Source organism: Lissotriton helveticus, chromosome 12 (assembly GCF_964261635.1).
Source record: "Lissotriton helveticus chromosome 12, aLisHel1.1, whole genome shotgun sequence".
Lineage (NCBI taxonomy): Eukaryota > Metazoa > Chordata > Amphibia > Caudata > Salamandridae > Lissotriton > Lissotriton helveticus.
The window spans coordinates 580,712,073-580,735,887 of NC_136073.1; the positions used below are offsets into that span (position 1 = coordinate 580,712,073).

The 23,815-nt window shown below is 47.2% G+C and overlaps 1 protein-coding gene across 7 annotated transcripts in view; it reads right to left on the minus strand.

Annotated features, from left to right (window-relative positions):
* KATNB1 (katanin regulatory subunit B1) overlaps positions 1-23,815 on the minus strand; it is a 637,584-nt gene that overhangs the window by 289,811 nt on the left and 323,958 nt on the right. For all 7 annotated transcript variants that reach the window (XM_078671470.1, XM_078671472.1, XM_078671466.1 and 4 more), the window contains exon 14: positions 15,071-15,201. In XM_078671470.1, the coding sequence (XP_078527596.1) occupies positions 15,071-15,201 (131 nt within the window). The remainder of the gene's footprint in view (positions 1-15,070; positions 15,202-23,815) is intronic.

Genomic DNA, 23,815 nt, shown 5'->3' on the forward strand with positions numbered 1-23,815 from the left:
AAGAGAGGGACTGTTTAGTACATGAACGGGACAGACAAGACCCCCAAGAAGAAGAGCATCCAGAAGAGGAGGCTCACCCCAGGGAGCGGAATCATGGGAACCCTTGTTGCCGAAGCAGCATGAAAAGGCACCGAAGTGTACTATAAAACGTACGAAAGAAAAACGGCGCCCCGAAAAACGGGGATATAGGACCAGACCTCGCAGACGTGAAGATAGGCGGAGGCTTATAAAAAGGATACCCGTGGTCAGCAACATGCGGGTATATACAGAAAGGACGAGCTACGAGACCAACGCAGCTGCAGGCGCTATAGCAAGAACCCACCTAATGCACCAGTTGGCAGGGTAGCAGCCTCGGGAGAAGCGTGTTGAAACACACTGAAAAGAGTTAGTAACAAGGAAAAAACCTCTAGAAGAGGAGTATGAGACACACACACAAGGAGCAGGCAGGGTGAGACCTGTGTCATGTGGGAGACAGTTGCGTTTACAACAAGGACCCCCTGAACAATAGATAGGTCAACTCCTAGGTCAGGGAAAAATACATATATGCAACAACAAACCTAGGCAATTGTGATTACTTGTCTATTCGATGATAGATGGGGAAAGGGACCACCTCCAAGTAATATTCCTGAAAGTTGAGGACGAGCGTCAAGAAAATGATGAAGTCGTCATGAAATAGAGTACAGATACAAGATTGGCGCAATGGCAATAAGATATCTTATTGCCATTACGCCAATCTTGACGTCAGACGCCATATCTCTTTGCTAGCCTCCGTGTTCGTGTTTTCTGCTAATCTTACTGCAGTATCGCACTCTATATCCGATTGAATTAACACGGAGGCCAAGCACGATAGAATTCATTATTAGATCTCGTTATCTGGATGTCCATATGAAAATAACGCAAAGAATTGTATCCTGTATCTCATTTTAAGACGACTTCATCATTTTCTTGACGCTTGTCCTCAACTTTCAGGAAAATTACTTTTTATCTAAGCACCTTCTTATCCATATAATTTACGAAAGTGAAGGCTTAGCGTCTGAAAGTACGAAATCGGACACAGAAAACTGAAATTTTATCGAAGAGTATCATAATTATTATCATTAACATGAAGTTAGAAGACATTTGAACTCACTACGCTTTGCAGAAGGAAGTAATTAAGTGGCTTGTCCTGAAGAAGGCGCTGGTTCGCCGAAACGCGCGTCGATAAATTTCTATTACGCCGCACGTTTTTTTTAATGTTTTGATTTGTTTTTGTCATATGATTGTTTTATATATTGTGCTATATATTGTCATCTATTGTATGGTTTAATAATTTTTTATTTTTTATTTATTAAAAATCTTTTTTAATATATGGTCTGATGATGCTTTGACAATAAAAACAGTATTCTAAATCTTGGAGGTGGTCCCTTTCACCATCTATCATCGAATAGACAAGTAATCACAATTGCCTAGGTTTGTTGTTGCATATATGTGGGAGACAGTGCCAGAAGGCACAACACGGAAAACCGCCCTAAACGGTAAGATAATTACGCTAGGAGACGGGGGAGCCCAAAGGGACCTCCACACCCGCCTGGCGCGGAGCAGAGCTACACATACACCTGGGGTATATCACACCCCCAAGAAAAAACAGGGCCATACCTCTTAGGGTAAACCACAGTCAGAGGTCAAGACACGAACAACCTGTATAATAACGCCACAGTCGGCTTACTGTCAGCCCAAAAACGCAAAGTCTAACTTGTGGACACTGAATGAAAGTTGCAAAAAGAAAGGAGGGATAACCACCCCAGGATAGGACGACCTGAGACCTGCCAATTACAGGCCTATGGTGGAGGGCAAAAGCCGGCAAGGAGGCGCTGGACCGCGTAGTCTGCGTGGGTATTAAACAAAAGAACCCCATCAAAAGGCAGGTCAACAAGGCGATCCCAAATATTCTCCGGGAAGACGTCATCCCACAACCAAGCATGGCGGCGTAGTGCAACAGACCCGGCCATAGCATGGCCTAAGGAGTCGGAGGTATCCAGGGCCGACCGGATAGTAAATTCTGCCAGATCACGTCCGTCACCGATATCATGGAGGAGGTCAACACGAGGGCCCTCAGAGGTGGAAGAGAAGAGACTCGACATTCCCCGAACCGTGGTGGAGAACATGCAACAGGGGGTCACCAGGCACAGGAACCGAAGGGGGCTGCATACGCAGAATGAGGGCGGCCATGGAAACAACCCTCATAAATGCCATACCAGCCTCAGCAGCCCTCCAAGGAGGGGACAGTAACTCATCCGTGGGTGAGGGCCGGCTGAGCCACCCACTCCAAGGGGATTGTCCGATGAAAGGAGGAGCAGACCAATGACCAAAAGGAGGAAGTCCCATGGATGAATGAGGGTCCTAAAGGGGCTCTTGAGGTGGCAGGGAGTCCGTCGGTGCCACAAATTCCAGTGGGGGGGGGGGGGATATGAGAGACAGATCCGGCATCAACGGATGTTGGGGTGATGCCGAACTTCCTCCGGATAGGAGTCGATGACCAGTCGTCGAGGCAGCGCCACGGCATCCTCGGCCGGCGCTGACTCAGCCTCAACCACAACAGGCTCCAGTTCTGAAGTAAGCAACGGAGCCGGGGAGGCAAGTCTACGGCGCCAGAACGGTGCCAACTCGGCCTCAACCACAACAGGCTCTGACTCCAAAGTAAGGAACGGAGACGGAATGGCAAGTCTACGGCACCGGACCAGCGCAGCTCGGCCTCCGAAGAGGTAGTTGCCTGGCCGGAGGGCCGAGGGGGACTCTGAGACGAGCTGCGAGTACCAGCAACCACCTGCGATGCCACAGGGAGCCCCACTGGACTATGCGGCGCGTTAGGGGTGCTATGTGCCGAAGAGGGGGACCCAGCCGGGTCGCACCCTGACGACACCATACTTCCATCATCCCTAGAGGCACGGGGCTCAGTCGACACCGGGGGCGAACCCACCGGCGAGTCCACCGGAGATCCCGCATGCAGCGGGGGGTCCGAGGACGCCCCAGGGAGAGGAGGGGACCCAAGGGAGGCCTGCAGGGCTGCTTCATAAGCTGCCATCTGGGTCCGAGTCGCACCCGTGCGAGGAAATGGCAGATAGGGGAGGGCAGACTCTTGGGGGCGCACGTCCTGAGAAGTCCGGGAACTAGTTCCCCATATAACAGAAGGAAGGGTGGTCAATGACCTCGGCGACAAGCGCCAGGACTTACCAGGAACGGGCGAGCGAAGCACACGGGAACAAGACGTCGACCAACGCTGCAAACAGAACCTACCGCCACCGGGACCAGCCGCCGAAGAGGAGGCTGGGGGCCGTGACGACTCCAACCGGGCCAGGCAAGCCGAAAGTAGGTTCATCCGGAGCTCCCGCCGGGACTTCGGCTTGAGTTGTTGCAGGTGTCGCAATCCATCAAGTCGTGGTGTTCGCCCAGACACCACATGCAGATAAGGTGTGGGTCCTTCGCAGACATTTGCAGCGAACAGGAGGCACACGTCTTAAAGCCCAAAGGCATTGCACACTGTTGCAGACGCAAAAGCGTCAAAAGGGGCCTGAAAACAGGCTAGAGGAGCCACTTACTCCGTATCCGAGTTTACGCGGAAAAGAAGGAAACTGACGTCAGCACGCCGGGAGGGACTTATATGACCTCGCTGATGTCATGTCTGTGGACGAAGTCAGGGCGGGGTCGGGGGGGCTACCAGGGGGTGGTCGCGGGCCCAGCGATCTATGCGCCCTCTCCACCACAAATTGAGGGGACAAGAGTTCAGTACCCACCACAGCCTTTAGCAACTTTTCAATATACTCCTCCATCCGCCCTGTACCTGTACTCTCCGGAATCCCAAGGACCCAGATGTTGTTTCTGCGACTGCGGGCCTAGATGTCCTCATTCTTTGCCGCTATTATCTTGAGCAGCCTGACCATCGGCAAAGTCGCCTTCTTGAGCTGGGTAGTAGTGTCCTCTACGTCTGAGACTCGCTGTTCCGCCTCCTTAATACGGGTCTCATGCCCCTCAATTGTGCGGACTATGGCATCCATCTTGGTAGATACTGTATCGATTTTGTCCGCCATGGTCGCAAATCCCTGTCTAACCTCTGTGAGAAGCGACTTGAGATCGTTGCTCGTTGCGGACGTGGAATCTTACTGAGGGGGGTCCGCTCCAGCATTCTCCTCCACTGATTGCTGTTTGGTAGCCTTTTTATTTTTAGACGTGAGCTTTGGCTGGCACGCATCCGGTCACCTCATCTCAGCACCAGGCCCAAGCTCCAATCCCAGGATGACCAGATCCCGCTACGTCTGTGGCCAGGCATTCGTCACAACCGCCCCACCTGGGCCGTTTAAACAGACTCGGGTAGTCGCACATCGTTGTCTTGTAGCGCCCAAGTGAAGATGGTCTAGGTCGCAGCACCGAACATTCACCCACTGCAGGGTATTAGCAGCTGCAGCCCTACTTGTCAACAATAGGATCCAAAGTCGCCCCTACATGGCCCTGCTCTCCACACCATCTGTTCTGCGCCCCCAGTAGTAGGCATCCCCACTGTCAATGGCCGCTGTCAATCACATGATGCACCTGGCACCGCCACCTATGCCAGTGCCCCCAATAAAGGGAGTCCACAGGTAGCCTACAATTCAGCGAGTCCCAAGGCCACCGGTACCTGCCAGTACTCCTTAGTGCCCCAAACTCTACAGGCCCAAAGGGCTGCTGACGCTCGAAGTCCTCGTAGTCCTTTCCCCCTGGGGCAGTATACGTGTACTGCTGCTCACCTCCTGCTCTCCATTCCCCAGGAGGGCACTCCGACCATCAGCATTCAGTCTCCACTATGCCGCCATGAGTCGTGCCCCCGTGACGCCGGTCACCACCACTGCCGCACCCTGATTGCCAGGCTCGCCACAGACGGGGGAAAATGGCGGCGCTCCCACAGCTCCATCTCCTCTACCGCCCAGTCCCGCTCTCCAGTCACCCAGCACCACTTCAAGGGTCTCGGCAAGCACACCAGCTCAGCCCTCTCTTCTCAGTTAAGTTGCCCCAGCAGCATCGGGAAGGATCAAAGTGAAAAACTGTGCCTCAACAGCAAATACTGCGGCAGTGTGGCCATATCTCGCCCGTAATATAAGGCCAGTCCGTTCCCCCCAGATCCTCGGGGGCGTCCACCTGATGCGAAAAAAAATTGTGGGGCACTCACCAGGGAGCCACCTCTCGGCAAGCAGCCCCGGCCGCTCAATGCAGCACCTGCTTCCGCTGCAGATCTGCCACTCTCCGGCACCTCCGGCCTTGTGCCCTCGTGGCGGACCGGGACCTCTCGTGGCAGAGCTCCCTGTCCAGCAGCTCCAGGCGCAGCGAGTTGTCAGTGCGCCCGCCTCTACACCGCTCATCAAATCACTGCAGACCATCTTGCAGCTCCGAAATCCGCACCGGTAGTAGCACGAAGGTGACAGCTTTAATCGCCTGTGGTTTATTGCGCAGTTTATGGGCGAAGATCAGGATTATTGAAGGATTATGCAGCCGGTCAGCGGGAGCCTCACCTCTCGGTGGCCATTCTGCTTGTGCACCACCTAGCGCCCCTCCACTCTTACCCATTACTTAACTGACACTTCAGAAGAGCTAAAGTGGAGGTATTGCATATCGATGCAATGTCTAGAAAAGTAAAGGCAATTCAACCCTTTGGGCAAGCGCACCACTATTCTAAGCAGTTTTTTTACGATACAAACAATGCCCTATTCTGCTTTTGCAAAATAGACAGAACCCTATAAGCAAAAACATGTCACTTTTTAAAACTGTTCACATAAAATACTAAGTATTTTTTTCCCTGCTAAACTGCCTACAATGCACAGACTTGCAGAGTTTGTAAAGTGTGGACAAGCCGTATAGCCTCTTTGACGCGGCGCAAATTCTGCTGCGGTGCAGCGGAATTTGTCGCGTGCGCGACGCACATGAGCACTGTGACGTCGGACGACCGGGGGCCATCCGACGCATCAAAGAGGTTAAAGCTATATATATAATGCTATTTGGACGAGTGCATAAAACCAGCATTAGACGTCCTTCGGATGCTCGCCAAAGGTGACCCCGGTAGCGGAGAGTCTCGCATGGCCTTTTTCGGCAGCTGGGACAATTAATTCAGTGCTTTTTTTTATGCAGTCATGCAGTGTCGTGATCTGTTACCAGGGAAATGGCAGCAGTAAATTACAACCCTGGCCTGCTTTGTCAACACACACCATGGGAGCATAAAAAAGACATTCTCCCTAAAATGAAAACAACATTTTGAAGTGGAATCTCTGCTGATTCTAAGGTACAAGCAGGGCAACTGCTGCAGCCGACACATTCTGCCGAACTGCCTCTAAAATGGGCAGGTCAGCAAGGCTCGAAGCGCGTTCATTCACATGAAGGTGCCAAAGAAATCCAGCTCTTGTTTACAGATGAGAATATTTTTTTAAAGGATCAGGTGTTTTACCTTGAAATGCTGCAAGTGTGTTTCCCATTTAAGGAAAGTGTGATATCTGTCCACCATGGACCGCACCGCTTGCCTTGGGCACTCTATTTACAGACTGTGTAAGGCAAGAGCCCGAATGCAAAATGAAATCCATCAAACCAAACTGCTGCAGCAGCATTGCTAGTTCAACATCACCGAGGGAGCCCTCGTCCTGAATACAGCACTGATAAGAAGAAAACAAGGAATTTCAGGAATCTAGCGGGCATGCGGCCGCGATGCCGCTCGCTCATGAGCTCCCTAGGCCAGGGGAGTTCACGTTTACAGAGAAGGCGGGACATGCACCCGCCTTTGGCCAATTGCGGGCTTTCAATTTTTGAAAGCCACCCACAATGGCTAATCACTTCAGCTTTTCAGCTAAAAGCGTGTGGCTTTTTTTAGCCAGACGCACAAGCTTGCTGAAAAGCTGAAGTGATTCCAAGAGGTCATTTTCTAGAGCAGCGCATGCGCACTGTACTAGACTCAACCTAAAAAGGGTCCCAAATCTGAACGGTTAGGGACGTGTCCTGGCTCCTTCCCTTTTTAGTCTATTACTGGCAGATTTATCAGCAAATTAAATTAATTTATCAAGATCCTTTTCTGCTAAAGTAGAAAATGTGCATTTACCATGCCTGGTGTATGCAGATGATCTGATCCTGCTAGATTATACCACTCTGGGCTTACAAAGGAAACTAGAGGCTTGAATGTTTACAGTAAAAAAGCTCCTTAAAAAGTTAATCTAGCGAAAACAAAGTTAATGGTCTTTGAGAAAAAAGTCCCCACGTTTCCAGGGGTTTTAAATCCTTTACCTGTCGAAGTGGTAAACTTTTTTTTTTTTTTTTTTTTCTTTTTCTTTCCCCCCCCCCCCCCACCCACTGAAGCAACCCAATCTTGCCAGTATCACATCCCCACCCCCCTCCCCGACCCCAACACCCAAGAACATTAGAAAAACCATTTGGGGAATCCCCCTCTAAGGACACTAGAGGAATGCACTCCAGCACCCCAACACTCCCCCCTCGACCCGCATGCGCCATACGGAGAAGACAGAGAAGGTGGGGTGATGCCTGGCATATGTTACCCCTGCAGGCTAGCACCCACATATCAAGTCAGTGTCTCGCACCTCACCCCCTCATGCCGTAGAAATCACCAAAAAAAAAAAAAAAAGCCAGGAGGATCTTCCCAGGAGCAACCGCTGCTCATTCCAGTCTCACCGCTGCCCTCAGTTCGTCCAGTCTCAGATCAACTCCAGCAGAGGGGCAGGCACATTCAAAGGCAGCTGTCGCCCGCCTGTGACCATCGACACAGCAGAACCAACAGTCAAGTCCCCACCGGCAGTTCGAGGTCTCCACACCGGCAGCAGGCAACTCAAATCTCCATTCCAGAATTTGGCGTCATTGATCAGCTGTTCATAAGGACATAGCTAGGGTTCCACGTGTTCGGCAGGATTGTCGTCTGCCCCATCTCCATCCTCGTTTCGCCGGTCCCTTCTGGTGTTACGCAGCCGCTTGACATAGTCCTCGGCCTGCTGCGGATTTGTAAAAAAGTGTTGTTTGCCCTGGTGGGTCACCCGGAGTCGCGCCGGGTACAGAAGCGCATAATCAACCTGCATGTTCCGCAGTTTTTTCTTTACATCGAGGAATTTCCTCCGCTGGTCCTGCACCATCGGTGTAAAGTCCGGATATAGGGAGAACTGTACTCCGTCATAAGTTAGGTTCCGGGTCGTGCGGGCTGCACGCAGCGCCGCGGTCCCGGTAATTAAGCAACCGGGCAATGATGGGCCGCGGCTGCATTCCTGGCTTGGGGATCGGGCCCAGGGTGCGATGCGCCCGCTCTACAATAAATTGGCTGGAAAAGGCCTCCTTACCCACTGCCGTGAGGAGGATGCGCTCCACGTAGTCTTCCATGCGCCCCGTGTTGGTGGATTCCGGAATCCCCGTGACGCGTATGTTGTTGCGTCTGCTCCTCGCCTCTAACTCCTCGTTCTTCGCCGCTATTACCCTCAGGATGTTATCCATTCTAGTCAGGCGTGTGTCGTGGGCAGCGGTCGTGTCCTCCGTGGTAGAGATGCGTCTCTCTGCCTCCCCCAGTCGCTCCTCGTGGACCTCCAGTTTCTGCGCAATCCCATCCATTCTGGACGATAATCGGTCGACCTTGTCAACTATTGTAGCGAAGCCCTGCCGCATTTCCTCCATCATCAGCTTGAGCTCCGGGGCCAGGGGGGCAGAGGGGGGCTCAGCGCCCGAAGGTCCTGGGGCTCCACTGGTCCCCGCCATGCTGCGCAGTGGTTTTCTAGCAGCCGCCGATTCAAAAGAGAGCTTGGGCTGTTTAATGTCATTTTTGCCCATCGTGTCGTGATTGTGAGCACCCCCCCGGGCACCGCGACTGGCCCTAGTGTGCGTGCCCGCTGCTCCCAGCTCAGTTTGCGCAGCCAGATGGCTCCCCAAGCAGCAATCTTGTCTAGGGCGATATCTCCCACCCTAGGCACGAAGTGTCACAGGCTGTCTCCTGCCCCCAGAGCCCCCGCACCGGTGTAGCTGCTAAGGGTGAGGTGGTGGGAGGCTGCAGCAGTCCCCTCGGTCCGGAGCATAGGGAGAGTCTGCGTGGGATAGTGGTAGGCCGCCGGGCACAGCAGGGAGTCAGCGCGCCAAATGTGCAGGGCAGTACCCGTAGGCTGGGTGATCCCTATGCCCTCCGTGTGTCCGCTGTGGTGTCTGAAGCCCCAGCTCCCAGGCGTCCAGAGGTAGCTGCGGGGTCACGGGGGGTAAGGCCGGGAAGATGTCCGCCTCGCTCGGCAGCGAGAGGCGTGCGACGCGTAGGTCCCTCTGACCCTCTGTGGTCCACCAGGGGAGCTCGGCGCCTCTCCGCACACTGCGGTGGCTTCGCAGGGGGAGAGACTCACCTCCGATGTCACTCGAGGGCTCCCAGCAGCACCCGTCTCCAGGAAATCAGGCCTCTCGATCCCTAGGCCTAGCCGCCTCGTGGAGAGCCGCGGCCTCGCGTGGGTCGGTATCCGGGCACCTCAGCTGCGCTCCGTAGCAGCACCCGCCGGTCCAGACTTACAGCCCCGTAACTCAGGTATACGAGGTCGGATCGCTCCCAGAATTGGACCGGAGCAGTATCTCGAGGTGGGTCACCGACACTGCAAGGATTGGGCGTCTAGTCGCAGGATATCAGGATAATTTCAGGATCTTGCTGGCCAGGCAGCCAGAGCCTCACTAGAGTGCGGCCATTAGCTAGTGCGCCCTCTAGCGCCCCCCTCGAAGTGGTAAACTTTTGCAAGTACTTGGGGATGACTTTTTATTAACAAAATGTTTTAAATGAAGCCTATATATTGAAAATGTTAAATCTAGAACCATGCTACAAGCAGGAGAAATACCTCCTCATCCTGCATGGGGCGGAGATTTGGGCACTTGACACCTCTTGTAGTTAAGAACCACTGGAGGATGAAGTCCTTAAGAGGTTAATATGCCTTCCATCGGGAACTATGATACAGGGTGTCAGAAAAGAACTGAAACTGGTATCCTGGCAGCTATTGGCCATCTCTCCCACTTTGAGGTTTATTAATAACTTATCTAAAGAGAAAGAAGTGCTGAAGATCTCCAAATTATGCTGGGAAGAAATTTGTGCTAGGATAAACAGTGGTACAAAAGGGGGTGGTGATGGACGGAGCATCTGAATCAATCAAACACTCACACCCAGTCAAAAGATCTGGGTTTAATCCATCACCGTTCTTTAGCCCACTCTGCCACCCCAGTTCAGACATGGCTATATGCAAATCAGTCTGACCCTGTGCCTCATGGGAACAGTCCAGCCCGAACTGCCAAGCCATGTCTTCCCTGGACCGGAAAAAGCTTCCGAGGACCGGTTTCTGGCATTCCAGCCGTCTTCAGCCCGGCTTGCTTGAATCCAGTGGCAAAGTGAGCAAGGGACTCACATCTGTGCATACCCTGCGGGTTTAATCCATCACCGTTCTTTAGCCCACTCTGCCACCCCAGTTCAGACATGGCTATATGCAAATCAGTCTGACCCTGTGCCTCATGGGTACAGTCCAGCCCGAACTGCCAAGCCATGTCTTCCCTGGACCGGAAACAAGCTTCCGAGGACCGGTTTCTGGCATTCCAGCCGTCTTCAGCCCGGCTTGCTTGAATCCAGTGGCAAAGTGAGCAAGGGACTCACATCTGAGCATACCCTGCAGTTTAATCCATCACCGTTCTTTAGCCCACTCTGCCACCCCAGTTCAGACATGGCTATATACAAATCAGTCTGACCCTGTGCCTCATGGGAACAGTCCAGCCCAAACTGCCAAGCCATGTCTTCCCTGGACCGGAAACAGGCTTCCGAGGACCGGTTTCTGGCATTCCAGCCGTCTTCAGCCCGGCTTGCTTGAAACCCTGATCTTTTGACTGGGTATAAGTGTTCTGTTTAATTCAGATGCTCTGTCCATCACCACCCCCTTTTCTGAATCGTTTTGGCCACTATAGGAGTGGCAGGGTATGCTCAGACATGAGTCCCTTGCTCACTGCACCATCAGGATTCAAGCAAGCCGGGCCGAAGACGGCTGCAATGCCAGAAACCGGTCCCCGGAAGCTTGTCTCCTTTCCAGTAAAGAATTGGCTTGGTAGTTTGGTCTGCCCTGTTCCCATGATGCACTGGGCCAGGGTCAGACTAATTTGCATATAGCCAGGTTCTGAACTAGGATGGTGCAGTGAGCTAAAAAACGGTGATGGATCAAGCCCTGATCTTTTGACTGGGTATGAGTGTTCTGTTTAATTCAGATGCTCTGTCCATCACCACCCCCTTTTCTGAATCGTTTTGGCCACTATAGGAGTGGCAGGGTATGCTCAGACATGAGTCCCTTGCTCACTGCACCATCAGGATTCAAGCAAGCCGGGCCGAAGACGGCTGCAATGCCAGAAACCGGTCCCCGGAAGCTTGTTTCCTTTCCAGTAAAGAATTGGCTTGGTAGTTTGGTCTGCCCTGTTCCCATGATGCACTGGGCCAGGGTCAGACTAATTTGCATATAGCCAGGTTCTGAACTGGGATGGTGCAGTGAGCTAAAAAACGGTGATGGATCAAGCCCTGATCTTTTGACTGGGTATGAGTGTTCTGTTGAATTCAGATGCTCTGTCCATCACCACCCCCTTTTCTGAATCGTTTTGGCCACTATAGGAGTGGCAGGGTATGCTCAGACATGAGTCTCTTGCTCACTGCACCATCAGGATTCAAGCAAGCCGGGCCGAAGACGGCTGCAATGCCAGAAACCGGTCCCCGGAAACTTGTTTCCTTTCCAGTAAAGAATTGGCTTGGTAGTTTGGTCTGCCCTGTTCCCATGATGCACTGGGCCAGGGTCAGACTAATTTGCATATAGCCAGGTTCTGAACTGGGATGGTGCAGTGAGCTAAAAAACGGTGATGGATCAAGCCCTGATCTTTTGACTGGGTATGAGTGTTCTGTTTAATTCAGATGCTCTGTCCATCACCACCCCCTTTTCTGAATCGTTTTGGCCACTATAGGAGTGGCAGGGTATGCTCAGACATGAGTCCCTTGCTCACTGCACCATCAGGATTCAAGCATGCCGGGCCAAAGACGGCTGCAATGCCAGAAACCGGTCCCCGGAAGCTTGTTTCCTTTCCAGTAAAGAATTGGCTTGGTAGTTTGGTCTGCCCTGTTCCCATGATGCACTGAGCCAGGGTCAGACTAATTTGCATATAGCCAGGTTCTGAACTGGGATGGTGCAGTGAGCTAAAAAACGGTGATGGATCAAGCCCTGATCTTTTGACTGGGTATGAGTGTTCTGTTTAATTCAGATGCTCTGTCCATCACCACCCCCTTTTAGGATAAACAGTGGGCCATGGAGGTTCGGCTTAGGATAAGAGATTGGGAAACTAGGCACTCCGTATGGGGCACAATAGAAGCATGGTCTCCCTTTCCAAGTAAGCAAGCATTGACGGAATCAGCAGAGAAAGTAAGATGTACATTAGATATGGCCTACCAGAGGAAGAGACAGGGTGATGTGTTTCTCTATTGGGTGCAATTCTCAGACCCTAGGTAAACAAATCTTAAGAATTAGACTGGGGTGTAACCCAGTTATTTCATTTCCTGACTGGCACAGGGCGGTACATAAGGAAAATGGTTGCTGTATGTGCTCACTTAATTAAAAAAGTTCATTGGGTCATGTTCTCACGGACAGTGTTTTTTAATAAGACTGCTGGGATCAAGTTTTTGAGACCTCTATCTTTAAAATGGCAAACATACTCTAGGGTGGCAGCAATGGGATTGTAATCTGAAATGTGTTTTGTGGATGTTGCAGTAGGAATTGCATGTTTTATGCTTTTTATTAAGAATTTTTTTTAAATAGATTGGGTTAGATTGGTTTTAAATAGCATGGTTTTATGTTTTAGACAGTTTTTAATATTGTAGGTTTGTTTTAGATGGTTTTACGGAAGATTGTCCCCAAAAACTTTTTTTTTCTTTCACTCTCTCACTACAAACCGCAGCAACATGAAAGTGCGTGTCCTGAAAATCTAGTGACACCAACTAGTCTCCAGCTTCCAAAGCTAACACGACCTTAGACAGGGTAACCATTTTGAACTTTTGCTTTCAGAAGAAAAAGTTAGTAATCCCAAAATTTAAGATTGGAAGCTTGAATTACCAAGCTCTATGGAGAAGGATGTGTTGATAAGAATTGTGGTGGGGGGATCCCACGGGCAGTGTGATAGCATCTTGCCACCAGTCTATTAACTGTTGGAGCAGAAGTGGGCTTCTTCTATGCCAACAATACCGGGTCCAGTAAGGCATGAAAGGGAGTAACGGTTCCGGAGTTGAACCAGTAGGCTGAAGAACCTCAGCGAGCACATTTATTTTAATTTCAATTGATGGCAGAGGTAACTACAGAACATCTGCCACCTTGTTCCTATATAGTGGAAAGAAATATCCTCAGGAGGAGAAGGACTTGAAGGGATCTCTATTTCTATTTCAAAAGATGTATAAAGACCACTGGCTTGGCAAAAGTGAGGCCGGCGAAATCAACAGCTGGAAAAAAGGACGCTGATCCAACCCCTCTTCAGCCACTTTATGATCTAGGTGATCAAAATAAGGCCCAAAAAGATCATGGATAGTGTTGCGATACCTCTCCACCACCAATAATCTTTGGACCCCTTGTTAGATTATGCCCTTCCATGAGGCGCTTCATCTCTCAGCTTGTAGGAGAAGGTGGTGGCTCTAAAAGGGAACAAGAAGGGAGAATGGCATTGTATGCCTCAGTAGTGGAGCCATCTGTGGCATCAGGATTGGGTGCGGCACCTCATAACTTTAGATCAGCTTTGAGAGAGGGACCTGGCTGTGGCTGTAAGGGGGCTCCTAACAACATTTGAAATGGCATGAACATGGGCATGCATTATGGCCTCATAGGGAACGAGGGCGTGTGAGATGGGGCTACCGCCCTACAGAAAATGCTGAAAGTGACATTAAGTAATGCAGTTGGATCCAACCCTGGTGATGGGAAGCCTGGATAAGGTGGCATAGGCACCATAGGCCGATCTGGCTGGGCGGGCTCAACTGCAGCCTTACCTCTACAAGAAGCTTTGCGTTGTATGTGTTTCTTATTCTTCATCTGTCTGCTTGAAGAGTGTGATGATGGTGATATCAAGTGGGCCCAGGAGGGATGCCTTACTCTTCTCCGCAGGCCTGCACTATGAAAGGCTTTGAATCCCTCACCGTAATTGCCTTGGGGTGCATACCGAGGTAAGATTGATGTGAATTTTAGGCATGGTCTGAGCCCAGGAAGCTAAGGAAAATAGAGTGTGGGTCCGTGATATACACCTGTCCCTTGCAATCCCTACAGGGTTTAAAGCCCGAACACTTCGGGGAGACATAATAGCAGTGTAGTTTATGCATTTTGAGTTATTTAGAGCCATTAGGCATGAAACTCTCTGAAAGATTAAGCTATGGATCTGTGTCGAAGGCGCAGTTAGTGGATGTTGTAACAAGATAGTATGGCTTTGGTGACCTCACAGCCACTGCCATCTACCAGCGTCAAGAGCTTTGATCCAGATCCAGTCCGATGCCTGGAATAATTCAACAGGTATGGAATCTGAAGGTAGAATTATCCATCAGAAAAAAATCTTTTTTAATAATAAAAAAAAAGTCGCATAACATTGGTAGGAGGAAGATATTTTCTTTTAAGGTTTAAAAAATCTCCGGATTCGGGCAAGGGTTTTACAATCACCTTTGATAGAAACAGTTTTTTTTTTTACCCAAAAGGTGAACATGTCTGCTCTGCAGCAGAAAAAAACAAAAGATGGAGTCGTCAGGAGCTAGATGGAAATAAAAGGCAGAGCAGATATCATAGGCTTGTAAACAGAGCCTCTATGCTCTTAAAGTGCTATGCTGCCAGATTCAGCCCAGTCCATTACTACCACTTATCAAGGGCATGACTGAAGGGGTGTAACTACATAAACAGTAACCACTGTGGCATGGTCTCATATGCAGGGTTCTATAAACGGGAAGAGCAGATGTTATCTACCCAGGGATCAACCAAGCAAGGGGTGGCTAATATGCAGCCGGTCAATGTTCAGGATGTTGCATCATGAGCTATAAGATTAGGTAACTTACAGATAGCACTTTTTGGCTGGAAGATCTCATTGTAGTCTTCGGCATTCTGAATTTGTGTCATGGATTCCTTCTCATCCGTGTCGTCGTCACTACTCGGACTGCGGCGTTCACTGTCGGAGTTCTGCTTAAATCTGCCAAAAGACCCAAAATGTCAAGCTAAAAACAATTGAAATGTCACAGAAGTGCCTGGCTTTACAGCAATGATGCTCAGACATGGGGCTAAAAAGGCAGCTCTGAAAACAGGTTTTAAAGCCATTAACATTTAAATTCAGAAACAAACCCTTCCTCTTACAATGAATCAGAATTACAGTTCATTTCCCAGACTTTTACAAATAAAAATTCATGCCTGCCTTAGAAGCAGACCACAGCATGTATCTGAACTGTGAAAACAAATTGCTCGGCTGCAGTCTTGTACCCTAAAGGTGACCATTAAAACACACTTACAAAAGTACTAGGGAAAAAACGTATACCAAAAGTTATATTTTAACAAACATGGACTGATGGAAGCAAGACAGACCGTTCTGGTGTAGAGGTTGACAAACTTTTTTTGCTATGAAGAGGGGGTGGAACACACACCTGCCACCTAAGCAAACATTCCTCACTGCATTTTGATAGAGACAGTTTGCGATATTTTCAATAATTTACAAGTAAGAAAGTGTTCCCCCATTGGTGAGTACAGCGTGTTGTGACACTTCTGTGATATAGTAGTGTACCTCTGACCCATGTGCACTGGCAACCTTGGGATGCAACTGCAAGCTTTGGAGTGGGACTGAGCTAATAAAATACAAGCAGCATTTCAAACACCGCTAAAAAGACCTGCTGCATCCTGCTGAAGCTGGGTCATCAAGCAGAAACATATCCAGAAGTGCAAAGAAATACCATCACAAGCTGCACCAACTGATGGTAAATACTTCTCTATGATGGATGTATTCACCACGAGAACACCATACTGAACTGGAGAAGGCTGATGTATGTTATGTATCCACTCAAAAGAGAGGAGAGAGACTATATTATTGTGCTGCTATATATTGTTCAAAAATGAATTCAATACGATCGGATGGCAGTACTGCAACATATGAAATTGGGATATATCTCCATTGGCTAGATCAGCCTATTTTATACGGTGGAAATAGGTACAGACTGGTGGTGCACAGACAGAATATCGAGGTTTATATGTCGACATACACAACTATCGAGTTGGAAATATCTTGATGGCGAAATATCAACAGCAAGAATATCGTGGTCAAGAATATCGACTTGGAGGTAAGAAATATTGTTTAAAAAAATATCTAAGTCATTACTATCGTTTGCAAAAATATCGTTGTTTAAAATATCGATGTTTTAATTAGTGTTATGTATTTTAGTATGTATTTTAAAAGTATGTGAACTATTTTTTTGTATAAGGATTGCTTTTGTTTTTTAATATGTGTTACATTTTTAGTAGTTATTAATTTTATTTTAATTACATTTTGCATTTTTTAGTTCTGTAGCGGGTTGTGGGTTTATAGGGGAATAGGGTGGGAAGTAATTTAATTATAATAAATTAATCATCATTTTTATTTATTAGTATTTATTAAATTTAGATTTTGTAGTGTTAATTGTGGGAATTAATTTATCATTAATTATTAGTTGGTAGTTAATTATCAATTGGCAATTATGTTAATTGTGTTATGTTTTTAGGCGTGGGTGGTGGGGTTTATAGGGGAATAACGTAGGAAGTAATGAATTTATAATTAATTAATAATTTGTTAATTGATGACAATTAATTAAAATTTAAATATGGCAATTGTGTAATTCATTTTAGACGCGAGTTGTGGAGTTTATAGTGGTAAAGGGTGGGAAGTAATATCTGTTTAACTAATTAAGTTGTTAATTGATATTAATGTATTAATGATAAATTAGTTCTGGAAATTGCGTAATGATTTTTAGGTGTGGGTTGTGGTGTTTATTGGGGTTGAGGGTGGAAAGTTATTTATGTTTAATTAATGTTAGTTGATCTTTAATAATTCATCAATTCATAAATATTTAAGGTAATTGTTTATTTTTATTTTGTGTGTGGGTTTCGGTTTTATAGAGGTAACGTTTGGGAGTAGATTAATTTTTATCAGTTGTAATTTGTTTTTGATTAATTATATTTCTTTAATTGATAATTAATGATGCTAATTATGGAGGTACATTTTTTCAAAAATGTAGTTGTATTGTGAATTGGGAGGTGTTATAGGGTAGGAAATAAAAAAAGATTACATTTATGTAATAATTAATGTTTTTGATAACTAATTTCTATAAAAACTAGTTATTTGTTTGTAAATTAAAAAAAATCTTTCTAGGTATTTGTCTAATATTTTTAACATTATAAAATGTTGTCATCCTTTGTACATTTTTTATATAGGTTTTCTTTTTTTGTTTTAAAAAATCTTTTGTGTTGTAGTTGATATTTTGTTTGTTTTTTATTTTCAACTGACTCCAATGGGAATATACATTTTTACCCCTTTGCTATCCAACACTTTCTCTACTGTTGCACTCACTGGAGTGGGAATAGTACTTTTTACCCTTCCACTGTGCAACACTTTCCCTACTGTTGAACTCACTGGAGTGGGAATAGTAATTTTTTACCCCTCTGCTATCCATCCTTTTCCCTACTGTTGCACTCACTGGAGTGGGAATAGTAAGTTTGACCTCTCCGCTATCTAACACTTTCCCGACTGTTGCAATCCCTGAAGTGCAAAATTTAGGTTTAAAGACTATTAAATATTTTAATTTACAATATAATGTTTTTTTAATTAGATTTTATTTTATAGGTGTATGTATATATACATTTATTTGTAAATTTTTATATATTTATAAAATGTATAAATACATTAAAATTAATAGTTTGTTAATTGTTTTAAAGTGCATATATATACATTACATTTTATATATGTATGTTTACATTTTTATTACATTTATTTCTTATATTTGTTAAAATATATATTAAATCAAAAAAGAATTTAAGTTAATTTTATTATTTAATATATTTAACATCATTTTTTACATATATAAAAAAGAAAATCGATATTTTGTACATAAATATTTTTGATATTGATTTTTTTTGCGATATTTTTATACTAACCATTATAAATATGGGATGTCAATATTTTTGACATCGATAGTTATGACTTATTATATAATGAATTTGTGTACGTCGTTTTTTATGGATGTTCGTATGGAGGTAGTTACTGAAACTGTTGATATTTTCCTTCTTGTACCTTTCTAACTACTGTTATGCTGCATGGCTGACATACTCAACCGAATAAAGCTTTAAAATGAAATGAGTATTTGTGTACGGGGATATTTTGGGCATCGATATTCTATCAGTGAACCCAGACTGGTGAACAATTATTGGTTAGTTTATTTTATACTGTGTGTTAGAAATGGGGGTCTCTAGTTGGCAAGGGTTTGCACCTTTGTCCAAGTAGGGACCCTTCCTTTTAGTCAGGATAAGGGAGTTACACTCCTAAAATAACGCCTGCTCACACCCTTGGTAGTTCGGCACAAGCCGTCAGGCTTATCTTAGAGGCAGTGTGTAAAGTATTTGCACATAACCAACAGCAACACAGTGCACTACAAAGGGACACCACTCCAGTTTTAGAAAAATATCCAAAATGTTTATATGCTCAAAACAAGACCAAAAACGATAAAGAATCCACAATACAGCAGTACTTGGAAAATAGATACTTTGCAAGAGGTCTTCTAAGCTGCAGAAATACCCCAAAAACACAGTTCGTACGAGTCGGTAGCTCCGTCCGGGGCTACCCGATGCTGAAAACAATAGAGTCTAACAGTTCCAGCCGACCGCGTTGATAAGGGCCAACAAAAGCGAGAACAGACTTGGTAATAGTACCTTTCTCGCTGTGGCTTACACGGGGGTGCGAGCCGGTCGTGGCAACCATCGTGGTTGTGTGGCAAAATGGAAGCGGTGCAAGGCGCAGTGTCCTCTCGATGCAGTGCAGGCAGTGGCTCGGTGACAATCGTCCAGACGGCGGTCGGTGAGACCAAGGCTTACGGTGCAGGGAGAGACGGTGCTCGATACGGTGCTGGCAGGTTGCGTGCAGGCGTCAGAGCCGGTTTGCGAGAGCTGGCATTGGTCAGCCCAGACGGCTGTGTGGGGCGAGGTAGAGATCCATGAAACTTTACGAGCGGTGACACCAACCAAGATGCGGTCACGGGTGTCGAGTCAGCAGCAAAGACAGTGTCGGTGAAACCAGGATGGCGAAGTGAAGCGAGGCGGTGCGGACTGCAGTGCCCACAGGTCACGGTGCAAGCAGCGGCTCGGTGGCAGCAGTGGCGGTCGTCGTCGGTGAGACCAGGGTTGCGGTGCAAGATGCGGGCGGTTCGGTTTGCAGTGCCGTCAGGACTCAGAGCCAGAAACGGAGTCGGTTGCCGTTCCCTTCTCTGTGGCAACTGAAACAGCGGTTCCAGCAGCGGTACCCAGAGGTTGGTGAAGTCTTTGCAGTCCCTGAGACTTCGGAACAGGAGGCCAGCTCGATTTCAGGCCCTTGGAGATACTCAGCACAAGTAAAGAAAGTTCAGCCCAGTCCTTTCACTGAACAAGGAAGAAGCAGCAACTGCAGGCCAACCCAACAAAGCAACAACACAGCAAAGGGGCAGTACTTCTCCTGGCAGCTCTTCCAGCTCTTCTTCTTGGCAGGTTCCTTGATTCCAGCGTGTTCTAAAGTTCAGGGGTTTGGGCTTCACTTTTCATAGACCAATATCCTTCTGTCCTCTCAGGCAGAGACTGTCTGTGCCCAGCCAGAACCAGTTCTGCCCTCTCTGTTGTGGCCTCCTGGCAGGAGGTGGAGATGGCATTGTCAGAGGCAGACCAGGCCTATTCAGGTGAAAGGAAATCTCCTCCCCCTACCCAGAATGCAGCCCAGGTCTATTCAGCCCTTTCCAGACCCACCTAGACTATCTGGAGCCACTGCTCTTCCCAAGCACCTGTCATCCAAAACCCAGACAGTCAATCCACAACCTCAGCAGAGGCGTACTGGATGGCTGAGCAAGAAAATACCTACTTTTTTAAAAGTGGTATTTTCAAACACAGAATATAAACATCACCTTCACTAAAATATGCATCTTTAGATTCAGAGTTCAGGCATACTAAACTTCATTGTTCGGCCTAGTTCCCAGGGTCAGTTATGTTTATAAGATGTTATAAACAAACTCTCCATTCTGTCCTATGGGAACAGGTAACCTTGCAATAGTGAAAAACGAAATTGGCAGTAATTCACTTTAAGGACATGCCACACACACCAGAGCATGTCCTACTTTTCACATACACCACACCCTACCCACAGGGGTACATTGGGCCTACATTAGGGGTGACTGACATGTACGAAAAGGGAAGGTTAGGGCCTGGCAAGGGAGTACACTTGCCAAGTCAACATGGCAGTCCCAGACTGCATACAAGCTCTGCAAAGGCAGGCCAGAGTTACATTTACAGGCTGTTTGCGTGGGTGGCAAAATACAGTGCTGCAGCCCACTAACAGCATTTGATTTACAGGCTCTGGAACACTCAGTGCACTTTACTAGAGACTCACAAGTAAATCACCAATCATGGAAACATCAATCCACAACACAGTAAACAACAGGAGCACTTGCACTTTAACACTGATCAGCAATGAGAAAGTGAACAGAAACACTAAACCAGCAAAAACAGAGTCAAAACCGTGCGGTCAGAAAGCAAACTCTCAGGGGAGACACCCCAAAAGATGCTAAGCCTAACACTGTGGAAACAGGTACAGATAGGTGAACGGTTACTGAAACAGTTCAATGTTGGTAAATACTCCTACATTTCCAGGTTACATGGACTATACACGAAATAAGATAGAATTATGGGATCTGCAGAACTAATACCACACATCCACAACTCTGAATATCTATGCCGTACTGATTCAGACCCTCATTTGTTAATGTTGACAATGGGAAGATTTTTCACAGCAGTGGCAAGTACAAATGGATGCACTTCTAGACCACCCTCCTTTCGGACCACCATTGCGGAAGCAATAGAGTAGAACTTTAGGGACAATAAGGGCACAGCCTCTCACTCGAATGGCGAAGGGATGCTTTTAAAGTGGTAATCCAAAAACTGCATCAAAACCTCCTATGGCGTTAATCCAACACTGATGACTTAAACGTCTACTCATTGATAGAAGGTTTCCAATCCATAAATTATAAGAAATACCTTGCTCGTCAACACGGAGAAGAAGAACAAGCAGGCCGACTTCTGGCCTGGTTGGTGCGATCGGACTCCATCACGGCTATACTGATGAGCACCGGACATATAGCCACAAAGCAGATTAAAATCAATAGGGTGGTTGTTGATTACTATAAACGCCTGTATGAGTTCCCTGAAGCCCCCCAACCTACTTGAATTCCCCGCTTCCTGGCCCAAGAACAGCTCCCATGCCTTATACCAGCACAACCGATATCTCTGAACGTGGACCTAGAGGTGCAAGAGATCAAGGTGGCTATAGACCAGTTAGCAAAGTGAAAGACACAGAGCATGGACGGGCTCCTCCTAGAGCTTTATACTGCTTATCGATTCAGACCAGCTTCCCATTTGCATTCTATGTACATAGGGGTTTTACACAAGGGGATGGTCCCAGACTCCACCAGGGAAGCCACCATTGTGGTCCTGCCAAAACAAGGCTGGATCCACTAGATGTCTGCTACTATAGACCAGTGTCCCTCCTAACCATTAAATATAAGAATTTGGGGAAAATCCGAGCCGAACATCTGCTTCTGTACTTACCTGGGCTGATACACCTGGATGAGTATATATTTGCCCCTGGTTGCAGCAACACACACCTCCGCAGACTATTCCATATTATGGATTTAGTTGGCCATCGTCCACTACTTCATTTGTGGTTTTCTTAGACATTAAAAAGACATTTGATACACTAATATGGCCCTACCTATTTGAAGAGCCATGGGTATTGAAGCTCCTCCTGAAGTGGATACGACTGCTATACAGGAATCCCAGGCCAGTGTGAGCACCAGGAGAGTGTCCTATGAATCATGTCTCCTAGATAAACTAGACAGGGCTGCCTTCTGCTTCCCTTCTTGTTTGTCCTTGCCCTAGACCCCTGGAATACGAATCTGAACTGAGGCCCCAACTTGGGGGATTGTTATTGTGAACAATTATCACGTAGGGGCCTAGTACGCAGATGATGCGTTATTGTTTTTATGATACCCGGAACATGTCCTGCCCCAGCTCAAGCTACTCTTAAATGAATTCAGAGACCTATTGGTCCTACGGATCCATTGGGAGAATTGTTGTCTGTTCCATTAAAGTCCAAACAAATGATGGACCGCCCTCCCAGTGTAGACAACCTCAGATATACCACCCTGAACTAGACCTGAGGGGAGGTAATCTAGACAAATGTGTTACCAGGACCCATCAGGAAATACCATACGGGCACCGCCTCCAGCTATTCCCTTGTGGGCGAGTTGCTATAATCGAAATGATCATCCTCCCAGGATTGTCGTACTTTTTATGGCCTTACCACCTTGTCAAGATGCTTTTTCCATGAGCTGTGAGCTATATTTTCTGACCTGTTATGGGGAGCCCAACGTAGGCGTCTCTCTCCATGGAAAAGGCCATGCATCCTTTGTGCGAGGGAGGAATGGGCACACCTCACCCAGAGGTTTACTACATGGCATAGCTGGTCTGGATGGCATGGTGGCTTGCAATAGAGATGGATCCCGAAAGACAGGATACTGTGTACTCCCTGAAGAGCGTGTTACCTGCTGAGACTGCTATACATAAAGGAAAGGCCTAGTGATCCCTACACCAGGGCACAGAGAACAGTTAAGCCATGCTTGTACACTTACACAAGGAAACTGGCAATGAACGCATTTTACACACCCATAGACACCCAGATAGCCTCATGGGAGCAAACAGTGAGGGGATACATTTCTGACAAGGAATGAGGGCAGACACTGGAATATAATAAAACAGTGAACAGAAATCCCTGATTCAAATATACAAAACTCAGCTACCTACATTGTACATATTTGTCCCCAGCAAGACTGACCAAAATGTATGCAGGGCACTCGCCAGCATGTCCCAGTCATTAGATTGCAAGGGCATATTTCTCTTCACATGGCTTGGAATTCCATCTGTATACAATATTATTGGAGGTCCCTGCTTGACATCTTGTTGTATCTCAGTAGAAGACTGCAGCCCTGTACTGAAGAAGTGCATTGTCTGGAATGGTTTAATAGACCAGCGAATATCAAAGTTACATCCAAAGATTTGGTTTTACTCCTGGGGAACTAAGCATAGTGATGATCTGGAAGGCGCCTTCTGCACGCCCAGTATTGCGATGGCTGAAGGACCTGATAAATGGGGCACCTCAGAAAACAGCGTGATGAGCCATATACTAAGGCAACTGGTAAAAGGGACGTGCCTCACCGAATAGGACACACTGTTAGCATTTCAAGGCAAGTCAAACAAAAGGCCCCCTTAAAGACAGACTGGGTACTCCAACCTCCTGATAAGACACTGATAATAGCTCAAGAACTATACGAAGACTACAGAGGTCTCAAGGAGCATTGTGGTGCAATAAAGACATTGGGAACTGTAGCCACTCATGGATTTTTCAAATTTAACTAACATCAATGTCACCTTAGACATCAGTCATAGCATGACATATTTACATACCCAAGTGCTGATCAAGATTTGCTGCATCACCATGTTTGATG